Source organism: Telopea speciosissima, chromosome 2, assembly GCF_018873765.1.
Source record: "Telopea speciosissima isolate NSW1024214 ecotype Mountain lineage chromosome 2, Tspe_v1, whole genome shotgun sequence".
Taxonomy (NCBI): Eukaryota; Viridiplantae; Streptophyta; class Magnoliopsida; order Proteales; family Proteaceae; genus Telopea; species Telopea speciosissima.
The window spans coordinates 51,908,852-51,930,909 of NC_057917.1; the positions used below are offsets into that span (position 1 = coordinate 51,908,852).

Below are 22,058 nucleotides of genomic sequence, written 5' to 3' on the forward strand. Positions count from 1 at the left end.
TATGATTGACCCCAGATATCTAAAAGTCACATTGCAGTATCTCCCTTTCACCAATTCGCACCATATCAGTATAAAATTACACATCATATACTCCGTCTTCGTTATACTAATCTTAAAGCCTATTGTTTCCAAGGTTGATCTCCATAGCTCTAACTTAGCATTAATCCCTGCTTTTGTCTCATCCACCAAAATGATGTCATCGGCAAAGAGCATACACCATGGGACCTCGTCTTGAATGCTCTTGTTTAGGTCGTCCATGATAAGCGCAAATAGATAAGGGCTTAAGGCTGATCCCTGATGTAACCCAATTGTAATTGAGAATTGCTTGCCCTGACCTCCCACAGATCTCACACTAGTCACCATGCCCTCATACATATCTTTAATTACGTCCGCATACACCATGGCTCTTCACAGACTGAAAATCAGAATTTAATCTGGCCATGAACTTTGCAACCTGAAACTCAGCCCACTGAATCTTCAACTGTTCCAGCTCAGTGGTAAGAGGCTGATAAACATTGACCTCCTCTCACATTCCATGAAAGACACTAGTATTCATTAAAAGATTTGTCCCCCCTACTACATTTTGTCATAAAGATCATAAACATGAAACAGGTTCTTTTCATGAGTGAAGTTTTCCTTCAAGTCATCCCAAAGTCCCTTGGCAGTGGCGTGGAACATTACAGTTGCTGCAATGGTTGGTTCCATATTGTTTTACAACCATCTTAGAAGAATGTCGTTCTCACGCATCCACTCATATTCTTTGAAATCAGAAGAAGGCGAGTTTAATTTAAGAAACTTCATGTTGCCTCTAGCATTGATGTAGATGTTTTTGTTTAAAAATTATACCGCAAGTGTACGGGTCAATTGTAGCTACGGGTCGAACACGAGGAGATATACGCCACTCTATTTTACTAACTTAAAAGTAATGCAAAGTGAACCGAATCAAATTGAACTTGCTTGCATGAATATTTGAATAAACTTACCATGGCTTCCTCTTCTAAATCTCCAAGTCTTGTCATCAACATAGGAACTTAGACTAGAAAGCTTGAAACTAAACTAGAATTATTACAACCATATTGAAGACATAAAATTAAAGCATGAATCAAAAGCATTACAACCATGGAATTGAAAGCATGAAATCAAACTAGAACTTAGAAAGCCAAAAACTAGAAGAAGAGAGAAGAAATTTCACTAATTAATTGAACTAAAAACTGAATTAAAACTAAACTAAAACTAACTTAAAAACTGAACTAGAACTAACTAAAAATTAACTAAAAAAAAAAAACTAACTTACAACCCAAAGGGCAAGGGGTATTTATAGGGGGAAGGGAGAAGAGAGAAGAGGGAAGTGGTAGGAGAAATATTCCCTAAGAAAAGAGAATATTCTCTTCTCCTTCCTCCTTTACAATGCCTTGAATCCCAAGAAAAAAGAAAAAAAATAGAAAGAGGGAGAGAAAAGAATCCTAGATACATAAACCTTCTATTTATTAAAAAGTAACTTTCTAATTCTAACTTGTGCTTCCTTTTCTTTGTAGGTGTCTTCTCCAAGCAATGAGATCAAGGCATCTTTGACTTTTCAACCTTCCATAGATGAGAGAATATTTTCCAAATTAAATCTATCCATAGTCAAATCCCAAAAGTGCCCTTGGAAAGTTGGAGGAGAGAGAGAGCAAGGGTGATGACTAGGATTCCACTCACAATTAATGAAATATCAAATCTGTCCTTCAAAAAAAGTGGAGCATGGGATGCTTACATGGGCCTCGCTGTTGTATTCCTTACGAAAAATCACCCAAAATAGACCCAAATTTCGTCCAATTTGGAGTTCGGGAGCCCAAGATATCTCAAGTAGAAGTTGGGCTGCTCCAGAGCCTTCCAAAAGGAATCTTTCGGCTGACAGAAAGATAACTTCTGATAATTGCGCTAAGGCCCTTGGAATCCAAACTTATGCTTTACTTTGTCCTGGCCGACTGTCAATAATTACAAATAAACCCCTATCCACGGAAACGGCCGTAACTTCTTCGTTTCAACTCAGAATCAAGTGCCATTTGAACCGTTGCGAAGCTGACTCGACGGGCTACGCATCCATACTATTAACACATCCAAATTATGCTAAGGGGCCTATTATAATCACATTCAAATTTGATTGATTGGTGTGATTCTTTCAGTGCTCAATCCAAACTTGATTTTCTCGACTCCTAGGCGCTTCCGGCTATTCTTAGCATCTTTTGCTCAATTTTCACAAGAATTCACCTAAACCCTGAAAAGCAGAAGAAAGTACCAAAATAACTCTATCCAAGGTGGTAAAATGTATGCTTTATGCCCTAAGATTTCACACATAAATGTGCTCATCAATAGACCTTAACAGCCTGGGCCCATAACAAGTAATTAGACACTCCATTGAGTTTGATGGTAGTAATCTGGACATTAATATTGTCCACAGCAGGTTTAGGATCCGCCATCCATCACTATTCAAACAACCAGACACTAAGAAAATCCGAAACCAAATCATAGGGCAGAGAAAAAACTTCTCTGGCAGGAAACAGTAACTTCCAAATCGCAGGCAGCAAAAGGGCTCTGATTGCTCTACAATTGTAACTGAATCTCCCTTAGTACTGAGAGAAAAAGATCCATAAGTTTCAGTGCAATCCGATAACAGAACAGTGAGATCTTGAAAAACCCTTTTCCACATTAGGGTTTGTAAAGAAAATCTAGCCAACCTGATGGCCAAATAAATTAATAGATCATACTTAGATATGATATCTTCAAGCACAAATAGCACCTCCACTTGTATAGAGCAGCAGAAAAACAATAAATTAGCAACCAATTAGAACACAAGACTCATGCACTGAAGACCAGTAGAACATCTTACTTGCGTAGGCAGCAGAGAACATGGTAGATTAAAGAAAACCTTCACAGGCAGTAAATATGACTCAGCAGCAGTAACAGTATATGAAACCCTAGTTATTCATGTCCATCAACTAGGGTTTAAGAGAAATAAGGCAGCATTGGTTGCTGCAAACCAGAAAAAAGCAAAAACTGAGAAAGACTCAAAGTTAGAAGATGATCATTAACTGCTGATCAACCAAGAGCTCTGATACCTTGTAGCAGTACCAAAGATGAGAGATTAGCACATATGGAAGTAAGAGAAGAGGAAGAGGAAGACAAAAGAAGTGAAAGAGGAGAAAGCGAGAGGAGAAAAGAGAGGGTTGTTGATGCAGGTAAGTCACTTAGAGGACTTATTTTATTGGGACTAAGCCTTAGGTTGGGTTATGTATGTGTTGGGCCTTTGATCAGTGGGTTTACTTTGTAATTGTCTAATTTAATGAGCCTAAAATATGGGTAGAAAGTTGGAAAACGGGATTTACTTCATTAGTTTAGTTAGAGTCCTGTTTTGAGTATGTTTTCTTTAATATTTCACTTTCCTAGTCAATTTAGGTTACCTCATTAGTTAAGGATTTGGTTAGGCCTTTCCTTTTTAGTGTCTAAGTCTATTTTTGAGTCTTCTATATAAGTTTATAAGGGAGACCAGCCGTACCCAGTGCACAAGGCTCCCGCGTTTAGCAGGGTTTGGAGAGGGTCAAAGTACGCAGCCTTACCCCTGTTTCCCATGGTACTAAATCTCGTTTCGTTTCGGTGTTTCGGTGTTTCGATCTTACCGAAATTTCCGAGATACGAAATATGGTATTTTCTATGGGTGTAAAATGCCAAAAATACCGAGATTTCCGAAATTTTCAAAACGAGATTACCGAAATTACCGAGATTTCCGAAATTTCCGAAACGAGATTTCCGAAATATTCGAAATATTGCAAGTGACACTTTTAGTGACTTTTTCAATATCTTGCGATATATCATGAGTCCACGATATTTCGTCGATATCTCACGAGATATCGTCGAAATATGGTATTTTTCCATTTCGGATTGGTATCGTATCTCGGACAGCTCGAGATATACGAAATTTGGCGAAATATCGCCGAAATTTCGCGAGATTTTGAACCATGCTGTTTCTAGAGAGGCTGTTTCCGAGGCCAGTGTTGTACACAATTTTGATTAATGAATATTGGGTTGAGCTTTTGTGAAAATCCTGAGATAGGATGGGTGAGATGCCCAGGCTGAGATAGCCAACCCCACCTTTCCCCATTCCATTCCCCCATCCCCTTCCATTGGTTCTTGATTCCAAACCGTAGTTTTAGTCAAATTGAGTTCAAGAGTGCTACAAGCTTTTGGGATTTCTTTTCAACAAATTGTTACATTGATTTCTTGAAGATTATTACATCAAGATCATTGCTGCTTCAACAAGTTATTATTCCATGGGATTATTTCTTTTGGTTATCTTTTGAGATCTCATCATTCTCCTCCAACCAATGGGTCTCTTGGTTATCTTTTGAGATCCCATTGCTTTATGTCTTGTTCTTTAGAGATTTTTTTTTATTTGATCCTGCCTGGGATTAGACCTATTCAGGTTCTAGTCTTATATTAGTTGCGGCTTGTCTAACTGACCTAGTCGCAGACCCTACGATATATTAATAAAGACTGAAACAGTAAAGTTACTACTAAGGACAGTGACTAATGTAAACAGGACACAAACATCCATAGACAATATTAGAATACCAAGAATGCCCCTAAGGGGTGGTAATTGCTTAACAGATAGTAAAATATTTTTAATGTAAATATGCAATTTGGCATATTAATTTATAATGATTAACTCCAAGCAAAATTTTAATTCCCTCAAATCGAGATTGTTTAGACAGGCTATTGAATGAATGATAAGTACATCTTTGCGTGTGTCTCTCTTTTGGGATCTTAGATGATTTGAACTGATTGCAGTTTTGTCAAGCATTGACTGATGAAGTAAGTTGCATGTGCTGCAGGATGCAGATCAACTTTTAGAGAAGAGAGTGCGATCTCGTTTTTCACATAGAAAGCTATTGTTTCTTCCTCCCTCAAACGAATATTTACTGAGGTAAGTTTTTTCCTTTTTGTTTACTTAAAAATGTTGTTATTTATTGTATCATGCAAAGAATTTGTTAGGCCAGTCAAATATATGCTTTTACATTGATATTTTTGCTACTGATTATGCAGATTGATGGGGGACATATTATCACTGCCAACTGACTCAAGTTTCCCTTATGAATATGCTATTGCATACAATGCCAAGCTTCAAGTATCTTTCACTGTGTGTTCCCTTTGTGTGACTTACATTTGAATAAAAATTCATGTGTTGCTGTTTTTCATCTGTTTTTTTTTTTTCAAATCACAGATGATAATTCCATGTTCTGAAACAATCATGTTCTGGTGTGTAACAATATATGAATAATAAAACCAGTGATAATAAGAGAAGAAATGAGATGGGAGAGAAGGAGGGATTGCCTAGAGAACAATAGTCGATGATAGACAGTCCCCCTCCCCCTTCCCCATACCTTTATTTATACTCAACAGATTACATAACACTAGATTCCTATTACTTGTTGGGGGGGGGGGGTGCCTATCATCGACTATTGTTCTCTAGGCAATCCCTCCTTCTCTTCTGATCACTGGTTTTATTATTCAAATATTGTTACATAGTATCAGAGCGATGAAGAAGGAAAAAAAAAGTATAAAACCCTAGTTGAAGAAGATATAGGGTTTCTGCTGTTTCTATTTTTTGTTTTTTTTAGAAGGGTTATACACTTATACGTACCTGCTGATTTGCCGTTCTCCACTGCTCTTCCCTGATTTCTGCTGCGACTGCCGAAGGTTGAAGACGGCCAACATTGCTGTCTCTATCCACTATATCTACTGCTACTGCTTATCTGATCGATTCCTCTATTGTTGGAGCTCTATTTCTGCCAAGGTACCTCTACTGCTACTCATAGAACTAAAACTCGGAACTCGACCCCTTGGAATACCGAGTTGACTCGAGATCTCGGTCGAATTAGTGCATTTCCAACTCGAAACCTGATTTCAGTGGGTTTTAGACCTAGTTTGGGTCTGAAATTTGGTACTCAGCCTATTTTAGGCCATTTAAACACAATGGCACTATCAGATTTTGCAAAAACAAAGTTTAAATATGAGTTTCACTTCGGACCCTAGGTTGGTAGGCGACGACGTACTAAAATACCCTACTCTACACATAAGTTAGTAATAGAAAGCAATCGAAACATTAAATTAATGTAAAACAAATTAAATAAGTATTAGAAATGTTAAAGTGTACAATACATCAATCTGTTTAACAATGTTACATTACATAAAATGTGATTGATTAATGAATTCAGTCCCAAAATTATCCACATAGAATTCCCATGTCATAGTGTTGCTATAGTGTTGCACATAGTTTGCCATAACATTCATATAAGTGTTGTTCAATTGTGTAGCTGAATCCTTCAATTGTGTAGCTGAATCAACTCTCCGGTAGGTTGTACGTTGAAATCCGGAGGTAAAATGAGCTCACAGCCTTCTCAGGGGAAGAAAAGAGGTTCTGGACAGAACTCGATCGAGATATCTCGAGTTTTGTTGAGTTACAGTACTTTTAAAGGATAAGTCTTGACCGGGATATTGCACTTTTAGAATTCTTATTAAGTCTCGTCTCGACCCCTTGGAAAACCGAGATTTCGGTCGAGATCTTGTGAGTTTTAGTTCTATGCTGCTACTGCTGATTGTTCTATTTCTCTTCATGGTCTCTCGGTTGCGAGCTTCTAGCGTGGTTATCACCGCTTCTATTCCAGCAAAGGGTTTGAGTTTTTCACTTGATATTTTACATTGTCTTTGAAGCTTCCTCTCTGCCTTGCTCATTTTGCTGGTCTTGGGCGAGACGTAGAGGACAACATCGAGGGTTGTTTTTGCTATTCGTGAGTCATCCCTTGTAACGTGCCTTTTGTTTTCCTTTTCTTGTTTTGTTTGAGACTTAAATACCCTTGCGATCCTGATGTAATTAAGTCACAAAGGGGGCTTATTTGATTGAAAATAAGCTTTGGGTTGGGTTATATATGTGTTGGGCTTTTGATCTCATGGGTTTATTTTGTAATTGGCCAATTTAATGGGCTTAAAATATGGGTAGAAAATAGGAAAACGGGATTTACTTCCTTAGGTTAGTTAGATTCCTATTATGAGTTTGTTTTCTTTATTATTTCACTTTCTTAGTCAATTTAGGTTTCCTTATTCGTTAAGGATAGGGTTAGGCTTTTCCTTTTTAGTGGCTAAGTTTATTTTTAAGTCTTCTATATTAGTTTGTAAGGGAGGCCAGCATTGTACACGAATTTGATTAATGAAATATTCGCTTTAGCCTTTGTTAAAAAATCCTGAGATGGGTTGGGTGAGATGCCCAAGGTGAGCTGAGATAGCCATCCCCTTCCCCAACCCCCTCCATCGATCTCCAATCAAGCTCCATTCAAGCTCAATTCTGCCATAGCCGATCTCTTGAAGAAACATATTCAGTTGCTGGAATTTCTCTGCAAGGTTCAAGATATTTTCAAACAACAAGTCTGAAATTGAAATTCTGCAATTATTCTTCTTCCCTTCTAGAGGTCACTTGCAAGGTGATTTTCGCGAGAATTCTGCCCAGCCAAATCTAACTGTTAGAAGCTGCTGAAATTTTGATCGAATCTTCCTCAAACCTTAAGAGAGAGTTGATTAAAATTTCATTACCATCCACTTACCTTATTGTCTGAAATTACCCTTTTACCCTTCAATTCTATTTCTACTAGGATTCCTCAATAACTTCAGATTAGTCATCTAAGTTAACTATAACTTTCAGCATCTCTTCTCTCCCATATAATCCACTCTCCTAACTTAACCCTAACATCTAACCCTAGGTCTCATCAAAGTATCAAACCCTAACCCTACTTTCGGAATCTCACCTATTTTGACCTAGCCAATTCCTCCAACCCTTAGCAGATCTGGTTATTGGTTCTAGTTGGTCTCCTACCAATCTAGAATTACATTACATCCACCCCAAATTCTGATCATACCCTTACTTTGCTTTTCATTCCAAAACTACCCTTCCCATTAATGCGTTATATTCCCCTTGCTTGTGTCCTGAAGTCCCAATAAATTACGATGCTGCCATTGTCCTTCAAAATTCTGATTTATTACAATTCTGCCCTCATGTGTCATCATTACTAATATTTCATATTTACCCTTCTTTATCATTAAATTTCTCTTCACCTTGTTTTAAGTCTATCCCAGAACAATAAATCTAGACCCTTTTATATCCTTGCTTACCAAGTTGACCCCTTGACATTTCTGCTATATTAAGAGATTGCCACGGGTTATTAGATTTGAACTATTGGTTAATTGGGTAATTCCACAACTGATCTAAAACGGGTTATTGGAACCTCGAATCCGCATCAATTGAAATTGTGTTTTACGTCTCTTTGCTAACCCATACGTGCAGCCAGATTATTTAAAATTTGCCATTGGGATTGTATATTGCCATATTATTGCTGAGGTGGGCCCTTGATCACATCAATTTGGGTTGCAACTTTTCAAGATTGGTATTTGCATGGAGGGATGGTTGTTATTATTGGAAATTATTGTTTGGTCGGATCTGCTTAAATTGAGTTTATTTGTTATTGGCTACCGTGAGCGGGAGATTGGAATTTATTGGGATCTTGCATGGAGATTATTGTTACCATTAAGGGGTGAATTAGAGACTAATTCTACCGTGAAGGGTTGAATTAGAGATTATTTTCTTGGGTTCTTATTGCATCTACTCTTGATAATTGGAATTTTTTTTGTGCTCATCCTTTGAGATGATGATGGTGGTCAATATTTGTCCACGTGTAATGAGATTATTATACTCTTATTTGCTATTGAAGATTATTTTTCTCTTATCTGGTCAAATCATTAGCTCAAGACTATTTTTATTTGAAGATACTATTATTTATTTGTTCGTGTCCTCAACAACAATTTTATCTGTGAAGATGGTATTCAACAACAATTCATATTTATTTGGTCTACAGTAACCTATACTGCCTATTTGGTCCGTCGTAACCTAGGGGTGTCAGTTATAGGCCTGCACTGGTAGGACTGACCGGTACCGACCAATGAAAAACCGAGACCGACAATACCGTTTATAAACATTCCGGGCTTCAAGACCGACCGAATAATAATCAGTCGTTCTTGGTGCAGAATGGGAGACCAACTGACTGACCGAAACCTGAACCTGTCATCGAATTGATTCTTTTAAAGTAAGATATTATACTCTGTTGGCATGATATATAATATATAAATATAATGGCTAATGGATTGATCAAGTGAATGTGTATTTCACTGACATATTTATATAATCAATGATGGCGTCCACCGACTGAAGTCACACAAAATATTAAAGTATTAACTCATTCCTTCACAAACCCTATTTTGTTTCTTATATTTCTCCAACGAAAGGTTTGAAACCCTGAAAGTCTCCGGGAAGATTAGCCGTGCAGTTTCAGCATCTTCAAGCGACACTCCTTAAAATGTAATCCTAGAAGCATAGATCTTCATTTTCGTGACCCTATCGTCGAGGCTTCCATATGGTTTTTGCTCTATTTGCAACCTCTTAAAACCGAAGAAATCAAAATTTCTCATTTCACTTTTCTTTTCTGTAACCTTCCCCTCTCTTGCCATGGATCTCGAATCTCGTTTGAAAGTGAGAGCTCTTAGTGGGAAGTTCTCGTCTGTCCCGCAAGGGCGCAGCTTCGGTTGCTGTTAAAGGTTTGATTTTCTTTTTTTTTTTCTCTCTATTTCTATATTGACGAAATCCCAAAAGCCTCATGTCTGGAACTCTCCGTCTATAGAAATCTTGTGTTGATTTGTGAGATGAATATTGGAATTTAATCATCAAGGAGATCACGAAGAACAGGAAAAGCGTTGCTAACATCTCCTTCCTTGAAGCCCAAATATGGCCTGGAAAAGCGTCACCAGATCTCAATCCTTAAGCCCAATAATGGCCCAGTAACCGACCGACCAAATGGTGTCGTGTCCATGCCCAGCGTCTAAAGGCCCGACTACATAATCGGTTGGGAACTGGGCGACATCTTAAATTGGTGGTGCCCGATTAAGCCCAACCAAGACCGGCCAACACCGACCAATTGACACCGCTAGTAGTAACCTATACTGCCTATTTGGATCCGCAGTAACCTATATTGCCTATTTATCATTGGAGTTTTTATCTGAGACCTCTGTTTGGGGCTCAATGTCTACCTTTGTTTGAGTATAATACTACTTACTACTTGCCTTCCTTGAGAAGGGCTTTTGATGTAGCTATTGGATGCTACACTTTTATCTTTCTTTGAAAAGATGACTACCTACTATTTGCCTTCTTTGAGAAGTGCCTTTGATACTGCTGTTGTTGCTATGATATTGGGGATTGTGGCTAGTGTTTTCGACCACCTATTTTACTCGTTACTGATTAGATTTTCATTTGATATGAAGATTATTATCTACTGATGCTGCTGATTTTTTTGAATGCTTGAGCTGATATTGATACCTGGATGATGTTTCTCTCCGTGCTCACGAGCATCTATAAATGCTATTCAAGATTGGTGCTGTTTTTAATGTCTATTCTTGTTGTTCCAAGCTGGAGCCTTTGATTTATATGCTCTAGCTTGAGGGGGGAGTGTTAAGTATATGTACTGTGGGGTATGTGGTTGTGTAACTCACTAGGGGAGTCTTCCTCTATCGAGATTTGGGTCTTGGAGTCCTAGTTTATTTATGTGTCTTAGAGTCGGTCTCTGATTTATTTTCCAATTTAATATTTGAGTTGTAATTAGGTTTTATCTCTGATTTCTATTACAAATAGGAATCTATTGTTATAGACTTAGTTACATGGTTTACATATTCAATATCTTTCAACAGAAGCATCTCCAGTTCACAATTCAATAATCAGAGAAAGTGATTATGTTTGTATTCTTTGGAGGTTGAGTATAAATAAAGCTTTATTTTTTTAGGGTGGGGGGGGGGGGGGGGAGGGGCTGCCTATCATCTACTATTATTCTCTAGGCAATCCACTGGTTTTATTATTCAAATATTGTTACACGGTGATTATGGCATTTTCAGTATTCATTCTGAATAAGTACTGAAATTTCAATTTAGTGAAACTGACCTCTACCGTAAAATACAAGGTTCAAGGGCTTGGGAATGGGAGTTGAATTGATCCCAGCTGATCCCAATCCGACGATGGTGGAATGGACGACTCACTATGGATCAATTCATTCTTGTCGGTGGATCAGATGATAAATTGGTTAATGTACCTATGATCAGTCCCAGCTGATGCCAATTCTTGAAACCATTGGCAGCATGTGCTCAATCAATTACACAACAGAGCAGATGTGTGAACTGGGCTTCAAGGGACACCAGCTTCCATCTCTAACTCTACTGCTACATAGACTTAGTTACATGGTTTGCATATTCAATATCTTTCAACGGAAGCATCTCCAATTCACAATTCAATAATCAGAGAAAGTGATTATGTTGTCTGTATTCTTTAGAAGTGGCCAATTACTGGTAAATTATAAAATCAAGGGAAATTAGTCCTACCATCCTTTCTTTTGTCTCACATGGAATGGGAGTTCCGTAAACTGTATTTACCATTTGAGCAATGCTGTCACTGATATTAAATGATCTGTTTAAATATTTGGTTTGAAGGCCTTGACATTTTGCAGAATATTTTAGGTGATCCAAGATTCACAGAAATTATTAATAAATTGTCAAATGCTGATTCCAGTCTTGATCATTTTCTCAGGTTTCTGTAAGTGTACTTCTCTTCTCTTTGACATGCATTGTTGGATTTTCTTGTAGTGTATTTCTGAAGTTGCACATCTTCAGCTTTGGCTAAATTCCTTTATTTGACATCGTGATGCCAGATTTCGTGCTGTTTGTTATATGGATCTAGATTCTGGTTTCCTATCCATTGAGAACTTCAAGACTGCACTCTTTAGTATCCAGAGGCAACCAAAACTTGAAAGTCTAAAAGGTTTATGCAATTCAATTATTTTGTCGATATTATATTTTTGGCTTCTCGACACCTAAATTATTTGTTGCTGCATCTATTGATTCTCCCTAGATTTTTCCTCAACCTGTCTTTCATAGATTTCATGATTATTTAGGTTTTAAGATCCATCCATTGATAAATTTTCGCTACTTGACGTACAAGAATTAGACAAAATTTTTAGTTGTTCCGTCATTTTTTGTTGTATCAATAATGCAAACTCAACCTCGAACCAGGGAAGAACCAGTGGGAGATCGATTGCAGCAGGATCAGTAAAATAGGGAGAACAAAATTGACTAACTGAACCTTTGTGTTGCTATTTTCTGTTTACATATGAAAGAAGAAAATAAAAGGATAGGGCAGAAGAAGGGGATATGGAAGGGGGGGGGGGATAGGGGACCCTCTCAGTCCAGGGTCTCTCACCCAGGGCCTCGTACCCACGGTCTCTCACCGTCACTGCCTCTCACAGCTTCAACCATAGCTATCTTTTGTTCAATCTGTCCCTTTTCTGCTCAGCCACATACACTTATTTATAATCATCTCATCAATGGTTTCAAAATTAGCAACTCCCAATAGTGTGGGGATATTGCTGGGCTGCCAATAAAACTGAAAAAAGGAAACTAACATAAAAATAGAAACTTGCTGGAAAATAGAAACTCTAGCTATTGACTCAATAACAATGCAAGAAAATAGAAACTAATAGATAGTATCCTAACAAATATTGGCAGCATCCCATTCAAGCCAGCTGTCGATATTGAGCCCCACAACACTATTCATGTGAACAGTAAATTTTTTGTTATTTTTTTTTGAATTCTGTGTTGGTCTTCTTCATGCTTTGATCTACATCAATCAAACTTCTTCCTCCCCTCTCTCCTGATCATTTTCATTTCATGTTTTTGACTTCTGTTTCGTATTTTGCGGGAGAGGAATACTGGGAGTGAGGAGCTGGTGGAGGTGGAAGCCATCTACCATGATGCAGTCTTCTCATACCTCCTGTTTACCCTGAGATTAGAAAGTAAACAAGAAAAAAGGGAAGGAAAGTGGGATGTTACATTGTGCATAGTCCTGTAGCTGAAACATAAAATTCATATGTAGTAGTCGCACATCCTTTTCAATAATAAGGCTTGCAAAATGATAAAAATTAGAACTTGCGCTATGAGAAAGGTAAAAGCATCTTTCTCAACTCAACTATGCCTTTCAATTTTGTTTATACCCATAATAGTCGTTAACTGAAGCCATTCATATCGTTTCTCACATCTTCCCAAGTCACCTTTGATCCACCCTTGGTCTTTTAACTCTTCCAATCTGTATCATATCAGTCCTCCTTACTGGTGCATTCAACAGCCTCCGCCACACATGTCTATAGCATGCCACATGACGCTCCCTCAATGTATCTCTTAGATTACCTTGAATTTTGTCGTTTCTTATTTCATCTTTTCTAGTTTTTCCACTTTTTACAAAATATTATTACATCGTGACTTCAGAATTATCCTCTGCTGATTGTTGAGGAATGGAAGACATCCTGGCTTAAACTTCCTCCCATTCCTTGTGTCCTTGCTTGGATTTTTCAAACAGTTATGATTAATTCTATATGAAGAGGAAATTATGGTTTCTAAGATAGGGAAGTAGGTTTAACCCTACTTTAGTGAGTGGCAATATAGATTTTGACCTGGAGATTGGAGTAGAGCATCTGTATATAGAATTATATTTCTTCTCTCTCCCCCTCTCTCTCTTTTGGTTACAAAGATGGATCCGTATTAAGTATATATGCTTTTCTTATTAATATATGTTGGAATATGTAATCCAGAATACCGTCGGGGTATTCTGGTCCTTTTGGGGTAGTTTAATTTCTATGTTATTAGGTTTAAGTCACTGCTCTTATAGAGACAGTTAGTTAGGAGTAGTTATGTCTACAGTCGGCTATGTGGGTTTTAGTCCCACATCGCCTATTTCAGTCCCTTTGTATTTTCCCCTCTATTATAAATAGAGGGGCTTACCTATCAATGAATACAAGTCATTATTTTCTCTCATTCTCTCTTTTCTAACCTACGATTCTTCCAACATGATATCAGAGCCAAGGTCTGATTTAGGTTAGAGAACAAGGAAAAACCCTCCTCCTTCTCTTCAATCGACTTCTCCCTCCTTTCTCTCTTTCTCGGCTTCTCCTTCTTCTGTTTTTTTTCTCTTCTCATCCTTGTAAGGGGGCAGCACTAATGAGGTAATCAAAGTATCCAATGATTTAGTTGCTGCCCTCCTCCCATACTACCTTCTTTTATTAAAAAATCTTGTTCGAAATCTGCTGGAATCATACCTGCGATATTGGAGCTTTCCAGAATTTTTTTTTTGGGAGATCTGATTTCTATCACTAATGAGGGCTGATCCTCCATTGTTGGACTCCTATGCACCCTTTTCCAGCACCTTTCTACCCTATTCCACTGTCCTCTTTCCCCTTTTTTTCTTTCTCTAGCTTTCATTAACCATTCCAGCCCCCATACCCAAATCTCAACTTGTCAAGGTTTTTCAAAACCCTGACTCCAATCAATTTTAGGGTTTCCCTTTTCATATGCAGCTGATTTTTTTGGGGGTGATTCCCTACTACTACAAACCCTACTCAACCTAAGTTTGAAACCTTTCTGATTGCTGGATTTGTTTCTACAACAAAAACTTTCTTAACCTGCTAATTTGGTTACCTGCTAAAAACCCTGACAATACGCTGACTCCAATTGAAATTAGGGTTACAGGTTTCAGCTTTTGCTGATTTTTGGAGGGCTGATTACTTCCATTACTAGGACCACTCAACCTTAATCTTGCACCTATCCAAGTTCTAGAAGACCCCTCCCCAATCGATCTCTATTTTTCAGGGTTTTCCAAAGCCTTGACATTAATCGATTTTTTGGGTTAGGGTTACCTGCTGCTTCTGGAGTTTTTGGAGGTGTTTCTACCATCAAGAGGGGCAATCTACTTCAATTATTCATAGCTTAAAGAAGTATTTTACCTAAGATAGCTGCTGCCCTATTTTTTTCTGCACTTCTTAGTATTTCTCCCACTTGAAGATCAAGTCTCAAATCCTACAAGAGATTGGGTGTTCGTATTGGAGATCCATTCCAGTAGCTGTGGACAGCATCTATGCCGAGAAATCATCACACGTTGACGAGCATCAACAGATTTTTGAAGTCCCCTTCCCCTAATCGATCTCAATTTCAGGGTTTTTCAAAACCTTGACAAAAATCGATTTTAGGGTTTGGGCTGTCCTATCGAGCTAATTTTTTGAGGGGAGTCTTATACATACCAGAGGAGTTCTCGACCCAAGTTTCAGCATCATTCATGGATTTGTTTTGAAAAAATTCAGGTTCACTCTTATGGCTCGATTTCATCAACTATCAGCCTATTTTTTTCTAGTTCCTATGTGGCTGGCTGCTTCAAATACCTATGGATCTCTCGGGTGATTTATCTTCTATTTGCTGGTTCTATTGAGCTTTACTACATACCTTGCTGGTTCTATTGATTGCCTTCTGTAAGCATGACTGGTTGACATGTTACTGCTACCTTTATGAGGACTACTACTGCCCTATTATTGAGACTAAGTATCCTACTATTGGAGATCGAATTTTTTTCATTATTGAAGACTCGAATCTACTACCTTGGAGATCAGTTTATTTGGGATTATAACAGTGTGTTCCATGGTTATTGGTTACAACTACGAACCTATTCAGTTATGTGAAGCTTTTTTGGTTCATATCCGGCTTACTTTGGAGCTTGATCCTAGCATTGTTCACTAATTCAGATCTGATCCAAGTTTTTTTGTTGAAGCTTCTTACATCAATTGCTGTCCAGCTATCTTCGTCAGTCCTATTTCGCATGTGGGAGTTTATAAACTGGAGTTTTGCACACTTGTTCTTCCTTGTTTGAAGATTGATAAAGCCTTGAAGATTGGAGCTTTTCCATACTTCAAATCAGATCTGTATACTTATCAGATTTGAATATTGGAGTTAGGAGTTTCTCCCCTGCAGGAGTTTCCATCAAAAGTGTTTGTTTGATCGTTTGAAGATGGTTGAAAATTTATATGTTGAATTGTTTTACTCTGTAATTCATTATCTCACTGCTCTTTTCACTTCACCACCTCCCAAAACATACCTTTGGCATATACCCATAACCACTTTGGACGATAATGGTATTCTCTAATTTGCGATTTCTTCCTTTTCCATTACCCTTAGCACCTCTTGGAATATTCTGGAATATTATCCTTTTGCATTATCTCATTCATCATCTCTGTTATGTCCACGTGTACTACTACATGTGAGGGGGAGATTATGTACAGTACACATGCAGACATTGTAGAAGCAGAACTTGCAGGAACACTTGATGCAAAACATAGAAGATCAGAGTTTCCACCATTGCCATTGGGTATCTCCTTTGTTATTGGGTTGAGTTTACCGTAAGGGGGAGATTGAAGTATTAAAGTATTGAAGATGTTTGGTTATTGCCTGCCTATATGAGGTTCCACAGTTGGGTTGATCATTTTTGCTGCCTGATTTATTTGTTTCCGCTACTTGCTGCCATAGTTGCTTATCTTCAAGATTATCAATCAGAGATTCATCACTGGACAGCGGTTGAAAATTGGTGAAAGTTTACTGATCAAGGCTGCCCAGGTTTTGGAGATCAATTATTTCAAATTCTTGAAGGTTTATTTGGGAGCTGCATTCATATGTCAAGCTGGATTCTGCTGCAACTTAGTTTCTTCCCATTTTGTTCAAATTGGGCATTAGTACCTTGTATGCGCCAACTTGAGGGGGAGTGTTAGCATTATTATGGAGTTTTTTTTTTCTTATTAGTTCAAGCTGGATCTTCTTTCTTTACTTATTTATATAATCCAGCTTGAGGGGGAGTGTTGGAATATGTAATCCAGAATATCGTCGGGGTATTCTTGTCCTTTTGGGGTAGTTTAATTCCTATGTTATTAGGTTTAAGTCACTGCTCTTATAGAGACAGTTAGTTAGGAGTAGTTATGTCTACAGTCAGCTATGTGGGTTTTAGTCCCATATCGCCTATTTTAGTCCCTTTGTATTTTCCCCTCTATTATAAATAGAGGGGCTTACCTATCAATGAATACAAGTCATTATTTTCTCTCATTCTCTCTTTTCTAACCTACGATTCTTCCAACAATATATTAACTATATGCTTGACACTCTTTCATAATTAGATATTCACAGGCACTTACAGATAATGTTTAACAGCAATGACTTTATTATTCTGTCTGAATGTTTACCACTGTCAAATCATTTTACCACCATCCTTCCTTGTTAATAAAGAATGAGATGGAGAAATAATAGAAAATGATGGATTATCAGGAGTCAATAAAAGCTGATTCCTGTGCTATTTTTTTAATCATCTTCTTACAAGCATGAAATGTTTTATTCTTAATATCGTAAAGTCTGGCTGCTCCTAGGCTGTTTATTTTTTGTCTCTTCTCCTTGTCCACTCTGAGTTAGGGATGGCAACTTCCTCTGACCAGTGCCAACACTTGGTACAACTCTACTCAACAAAGCCTTGCTCAATAACTTAAAGAGTAGTTACATGAATGCTCTCACAGTCACAGCCTTGAACCTATCTAGGGGCACATATTCAATGAAACCACAAGTCTTTAGGTCCTCTCTCACACTACCTGGACCCAGTCCCTTTTTGAGCCCCCACCTTAAATTTCAGAGCACATCTGTATTTGAATGGCTAATTCACCAATGGTGATCAGACACCAGAATGGGCAATCACTGGTTACAAAGTAATGCTATGATAGGTAGAATTTGGATTGATGGCCACTTGAAGCCTCTTTGGCTTTTGAATGTAGCCACATAACCATAACAAGTTTTCCCCAATTCCATCATCTGATGTGCATCCCCAGTGTTATTTACTGCGGCATGGTTTGGGGAGAATAGATTAGTTACTGGTAAGTTTTTAAGTTGACCTAAATCTTGAATTGGACATGGAACGGAAATGGAAATTCTGAAATTTCAAAATTTGGCTGAAATTTCACTGGAGTGAATATTTTCAAATATTATTTTGAAAACAAAATAGTCCTTAATATTCTGAATTTCATAATTTTTTTTTCTTTTTTTGTGCATTTTTATTTTATTTGTATAGGCCTTTGTTGTTTTCTGCATATTTGGGTTCATAAACCCTAATTCTGCTTCTGCCGAGGGTGCTGCTACTGCACTAATTATTACTTCTGCTATTATCGGTACTGCCAAGTGTACCACTGCTGTTTTGGTTATTACTACTGCCTTCCTTAGGGTATTTTTAAGCCCTACTGTATTGCTGTTGCTGTTACCCTAATCTGGTTTGATGGCTGATCCCAAACCTCCAATGGACAATATCCAAGTTCAGATAACTACTATTAAACTCTCTGGAGTTTCAAATTATTTATTGTGGGCCCAGGCAGTGCAAGCTTACATACATGCCAAGGGCAAACTGAAATACATTACAGATGATCCTCCTGATCGTGATCCTAAGGACCCTACCACAATCACAGCTCATGATGAGTGGATGCGTGAAAATTCTATTATCAAGATATGGTTATGGAACAGTGTTGAACCTACTATCGCCTCCAATGTGATGTTTCACACCGTTGCTAAAGATGTCTGGAATGACTTACGTGGAAGCTTCTCTCAAGAAAGGAATATCTCCCGTATGTATGATCTCTATGAGAAACTCTTTACCTTCCAACAAGGAGATAAAACCTTGAATGAGTATTTTGCGAGTTATAACGGCATGGTTGAAGAACTGTAGATACATCAGCCTTTGACTACCAATATGGATCAGTTAAAACAACAAAGAGCTGAGTTTCATGTTGCAAAATTCCTCGCTAGACTACATTTTGATTACCAATTTTTGAAGAGTCAGTTGCTCACAGGGGAGAAGGTTCCTTCTCTCAATGAAGTTTTTTCTCGTATTAACCATCTGACTAATCCATCCAAGTCCGACAATACACCTAAGGACACCTCAACCTTTGTTGCAAGTCATGGACAAGGACGTGGTCGTTGCCAATTTAGAGGCCATGGCTGTGGCACTAGTGGACGAAGTCCAGGCCATCAAAATGTTGACAAATCTTCCTGTCAGTACTCTTATTGTGGCAAACCAAACCATACAGTAGATACCTGTTGGGCCAAGCATGGAAAACCTGAGTGGGCGAATGAACTAGCCAATGCTACCATGACTGACACTGCTACTGAGAAACCTACTAGTGAAATGACTCAGAGTACTACTACTTCATCATCTGTGTCTCGTGATGATTACAATAGCTAGTCAAACGCCTCTAACAACTTGAGGCATCCGCCTCCACCTCTACTACCACTTTAGCCTATAAAGGTAACTCTGCTTTTTATCCTTCTTCTACTTTATGGCTTATTGATTTGGGTGCTTCATGTCACATGACTTTAAAGCAAGTTTAATTTCTTCCATAAATCATGTTCAAACCTCTTTCAATATTATCCTTGCTGATGGATCCTCGAATCAGGTAGTTGGTCATGGAACTGTCTCTCCAACATCCTCCATGACCTTCTCTCATGTTCTTCATGTTCCTTAATTATCTTTAAGTCTTTTCTCTGTCAGTCAACTTACTACGTCTCTTAATTGTTCAAAAACTTTCTATCCTTCTTATTGTGTTTTTCATGACCTTCAGACAAGGAAGATGATTGGTGGAGGGCTTGAGCACGATGGGCTGTATTATCTGGATGGCATTGGACCTTCCATTGCTACTACATCTACTACAATACCATCTACCATGCAATGGCATCTACGCCTTGATTACCCCTCTCTACCTAAACTTTAATTAATGGTTCCTAGTTGCAAGGCCACATCTCATCTTGACTGTGAGGCTTGTGAATTGGACAAACATCATTGTGCCTTTTTTCCTGCCTGTACTATACCTAGAAGTTCTTTGTTTTCTTTAGTTCATTCTGACATTTGGGGTCCGTGTCGAGTTCGTAATAGATTAGGAGTTTCTTACTTTGCTAGTTTTGTGGACGATTATTCCCATTCCACTTGGGTTTATTTGTTGAAGGATCAGACTCAATTTCCTATTGTATTTAAAAAAATTTTAACAAGAAATACAAAATCAATTTGGCACATCCATAAAAATTTTTGCTTTCTGATAATGCTCTTGAGTACTCTCAAACTGAGATTTCTGATTTTTGTCTTACCCGTGGTATTATTCACCAAACCAGTTGCTTGTACATTCCACAACAAAATGGAGTGGCTGAACGCAAAAATCAGCACTTACTAGAAGTTGTTTGGTGTATTATGCTTTACATGAATGTCCCTAAACGTTTTTGTGTGATGCTGTCCTTATTGCCTATTATCTTATTAATCGTATGCCGTCCTCAGTTTTAAGTAATAAGGTTCTCTTTTCTATTCTTTATCCTGATAGTCCTTTATTTCCTTCTCCACCATGTGTTTTTGGTTGCGTGTGTTTCGTTCACATTTTTCATCCTACCATTGATAAACTATCCCCTCGGTCTATTAAATGTATCTTTCTTGGTTACTCTCGTACTAAAAAAAGATATAAATGTTTTGATCCCATTTCTAATAAACAGCTTATCAGTGCCAATGCCACATTTTTTGAAAATACTCCTTATTTTTTCGTCCTTCTACACCATCCACAGTTAACAATGACGATCTTCTAGGTCCACCAATACCTAACACCATTCCCATCCCCTCACCGGTTCAAGTCTATCACTGTCGCAGCCGTCGACCACCGACCTTACCATCCACCACTACTCCTATACCAGCCACCACTGTCCCGACCACTGAACTTGGTCCATCTCAACCTGCTCCTGCTGTTCCGGACTTGCCATCTACTATAGCAGACGCCGATCATCCTGACACTCAATCTAACTTTGATGCTGAGGGCTCCATCGACTTACCCATTGCTATCCGTAAAGGTACTCGTTCTTGTACTCACAAACCCCATAAATCCTTAATTGTTTATCCTAATGAGCAATATGTTTCTATTTCTCATCTTCCGTCCCACTATCACCCACTTGCTTCTACTTTATCTATTAATTTTATACCTAAAACCCACCATGAGGCCTTCTCTCACCCTGGTTGGAAGGCTGCCATGGATACCAAGATGGATGCTTTATTATCTCGAAATACTTGGACTCTGGTTTCATTACCTCCTAGGAAGGATCTTGTTAAGTGTCGGTGGGTTTATACTATCAAATACAATCCGGATGGTTCTATTATTAAGCGGCTCAAAGCTTGTTTGGTTGGTAAAGGCTATACTCAAACATATGGTGTAGATTACTTTGAGATTTTTTCTCCGGTTGCTCGTTTAAATTCTGTTCGTATACTTATTTCTCTGCCTGTTAATTTTGATTGGCCTTTATATCAAATGGATATAAAAAATGCCTTTTACTAATGGGGATCTTCAAGAGGAGGTTTATATGGAGCAACCTCCAGGGTATGTTGCTCAGGGGGAGAGTTCTACCAAGGTTTGCAAGCTTCGTAAGGCAATCTATGGGTTAAAACAATCTCCAAGAGCATGGTTTGATAAGTTTAGTTCCATTGTCACTCAAGTTGGATTCTCACAGTGTTATTCTAACCATTCTGTTTTTGTTCGCCATTAGAGTTCAAAGGTAGTGGTAATGGTAATCTATGTGGATGACATCATTATTTCTAGTAATGATGCTTCTGGTATTGCCTAAGTTAAATCATACCTTCATCAACATTTTCATATGAAAGACTTGGGTGTTCTCAAATATTTCCTTAGTATTGAAGTTTTGTGAAGCAAGAAAAGTGTTAGTTTGTCTTAAAGAAAATATGTCCTTGATCTTCTAACTCACATTGGTATGATTGCTTCCAAACTAGCAGATACTCCCATGGACCCCCATAAAAAACTTAGGTCCATTAAGAGTTAGGATTTTTCAGATGTTCATCGGTATTGAAGATTAGTTGGAAAACTTAGTTATCTTACTGTCACTTGCCCAAATATATCCTTTGCGGTTGGAGTTATTCGTCAATTTATGTAATATCAAAAAAAAATTCACTAGGATGTTGCTTGCCATGTGTTGCGATATCTAAAAAGTGCTCCTAGTAAGGGTCTTATTTATTGACCTAA

At 38.0% G+C, this 22,058-nt stretch overlaps 1 protein-coding gene and 1 long non-coding RNA gene across 2 annotated transcripts in view; one reads left to right on the forward strand and one right to left on the reverse strand.

Moving 5' to 3' along the window:
* LOC122650841 (origin of replication complex subunit 4-like) overlaps positions 1-22,058 on the forward strand; it is a 75,446-nt gene that overhangs the window by 41,656 nt on the left and 11,732 nt on the right. The window contains exons 6-9 of the mRNA XM_043844215.1: positions 4,869-4,960; positions 5,080-5,161; positions 11,622-11,707; positions 11,823-11,932. Coding sequence (XP_043700150.1) covers positions 4,869-4,960; positions 5,080-5,161; positions 11,622-11,707; positions 11,823-11,932 — 370 coding nt within the window. The remainder of the gene's footprint in view (positions 1-4,868; positions 4,961-5,079; positions 5,162-11,621; positions 11,708-11,822; positions 11,933-22,058) is intronic.
* LOC122653097 lies at positions 5,182-11,201 on the reverse strand. The gene is made up of 2 exons (XR_006331709.1): positions 10,995-11,201; positions 5,182-5,289 (listed from the first exon to the last, which is right to left on the reverse strand). It is a non-coding gene; the product is annotated as an uncharacterized LOC122653097 (long non-coding RNA).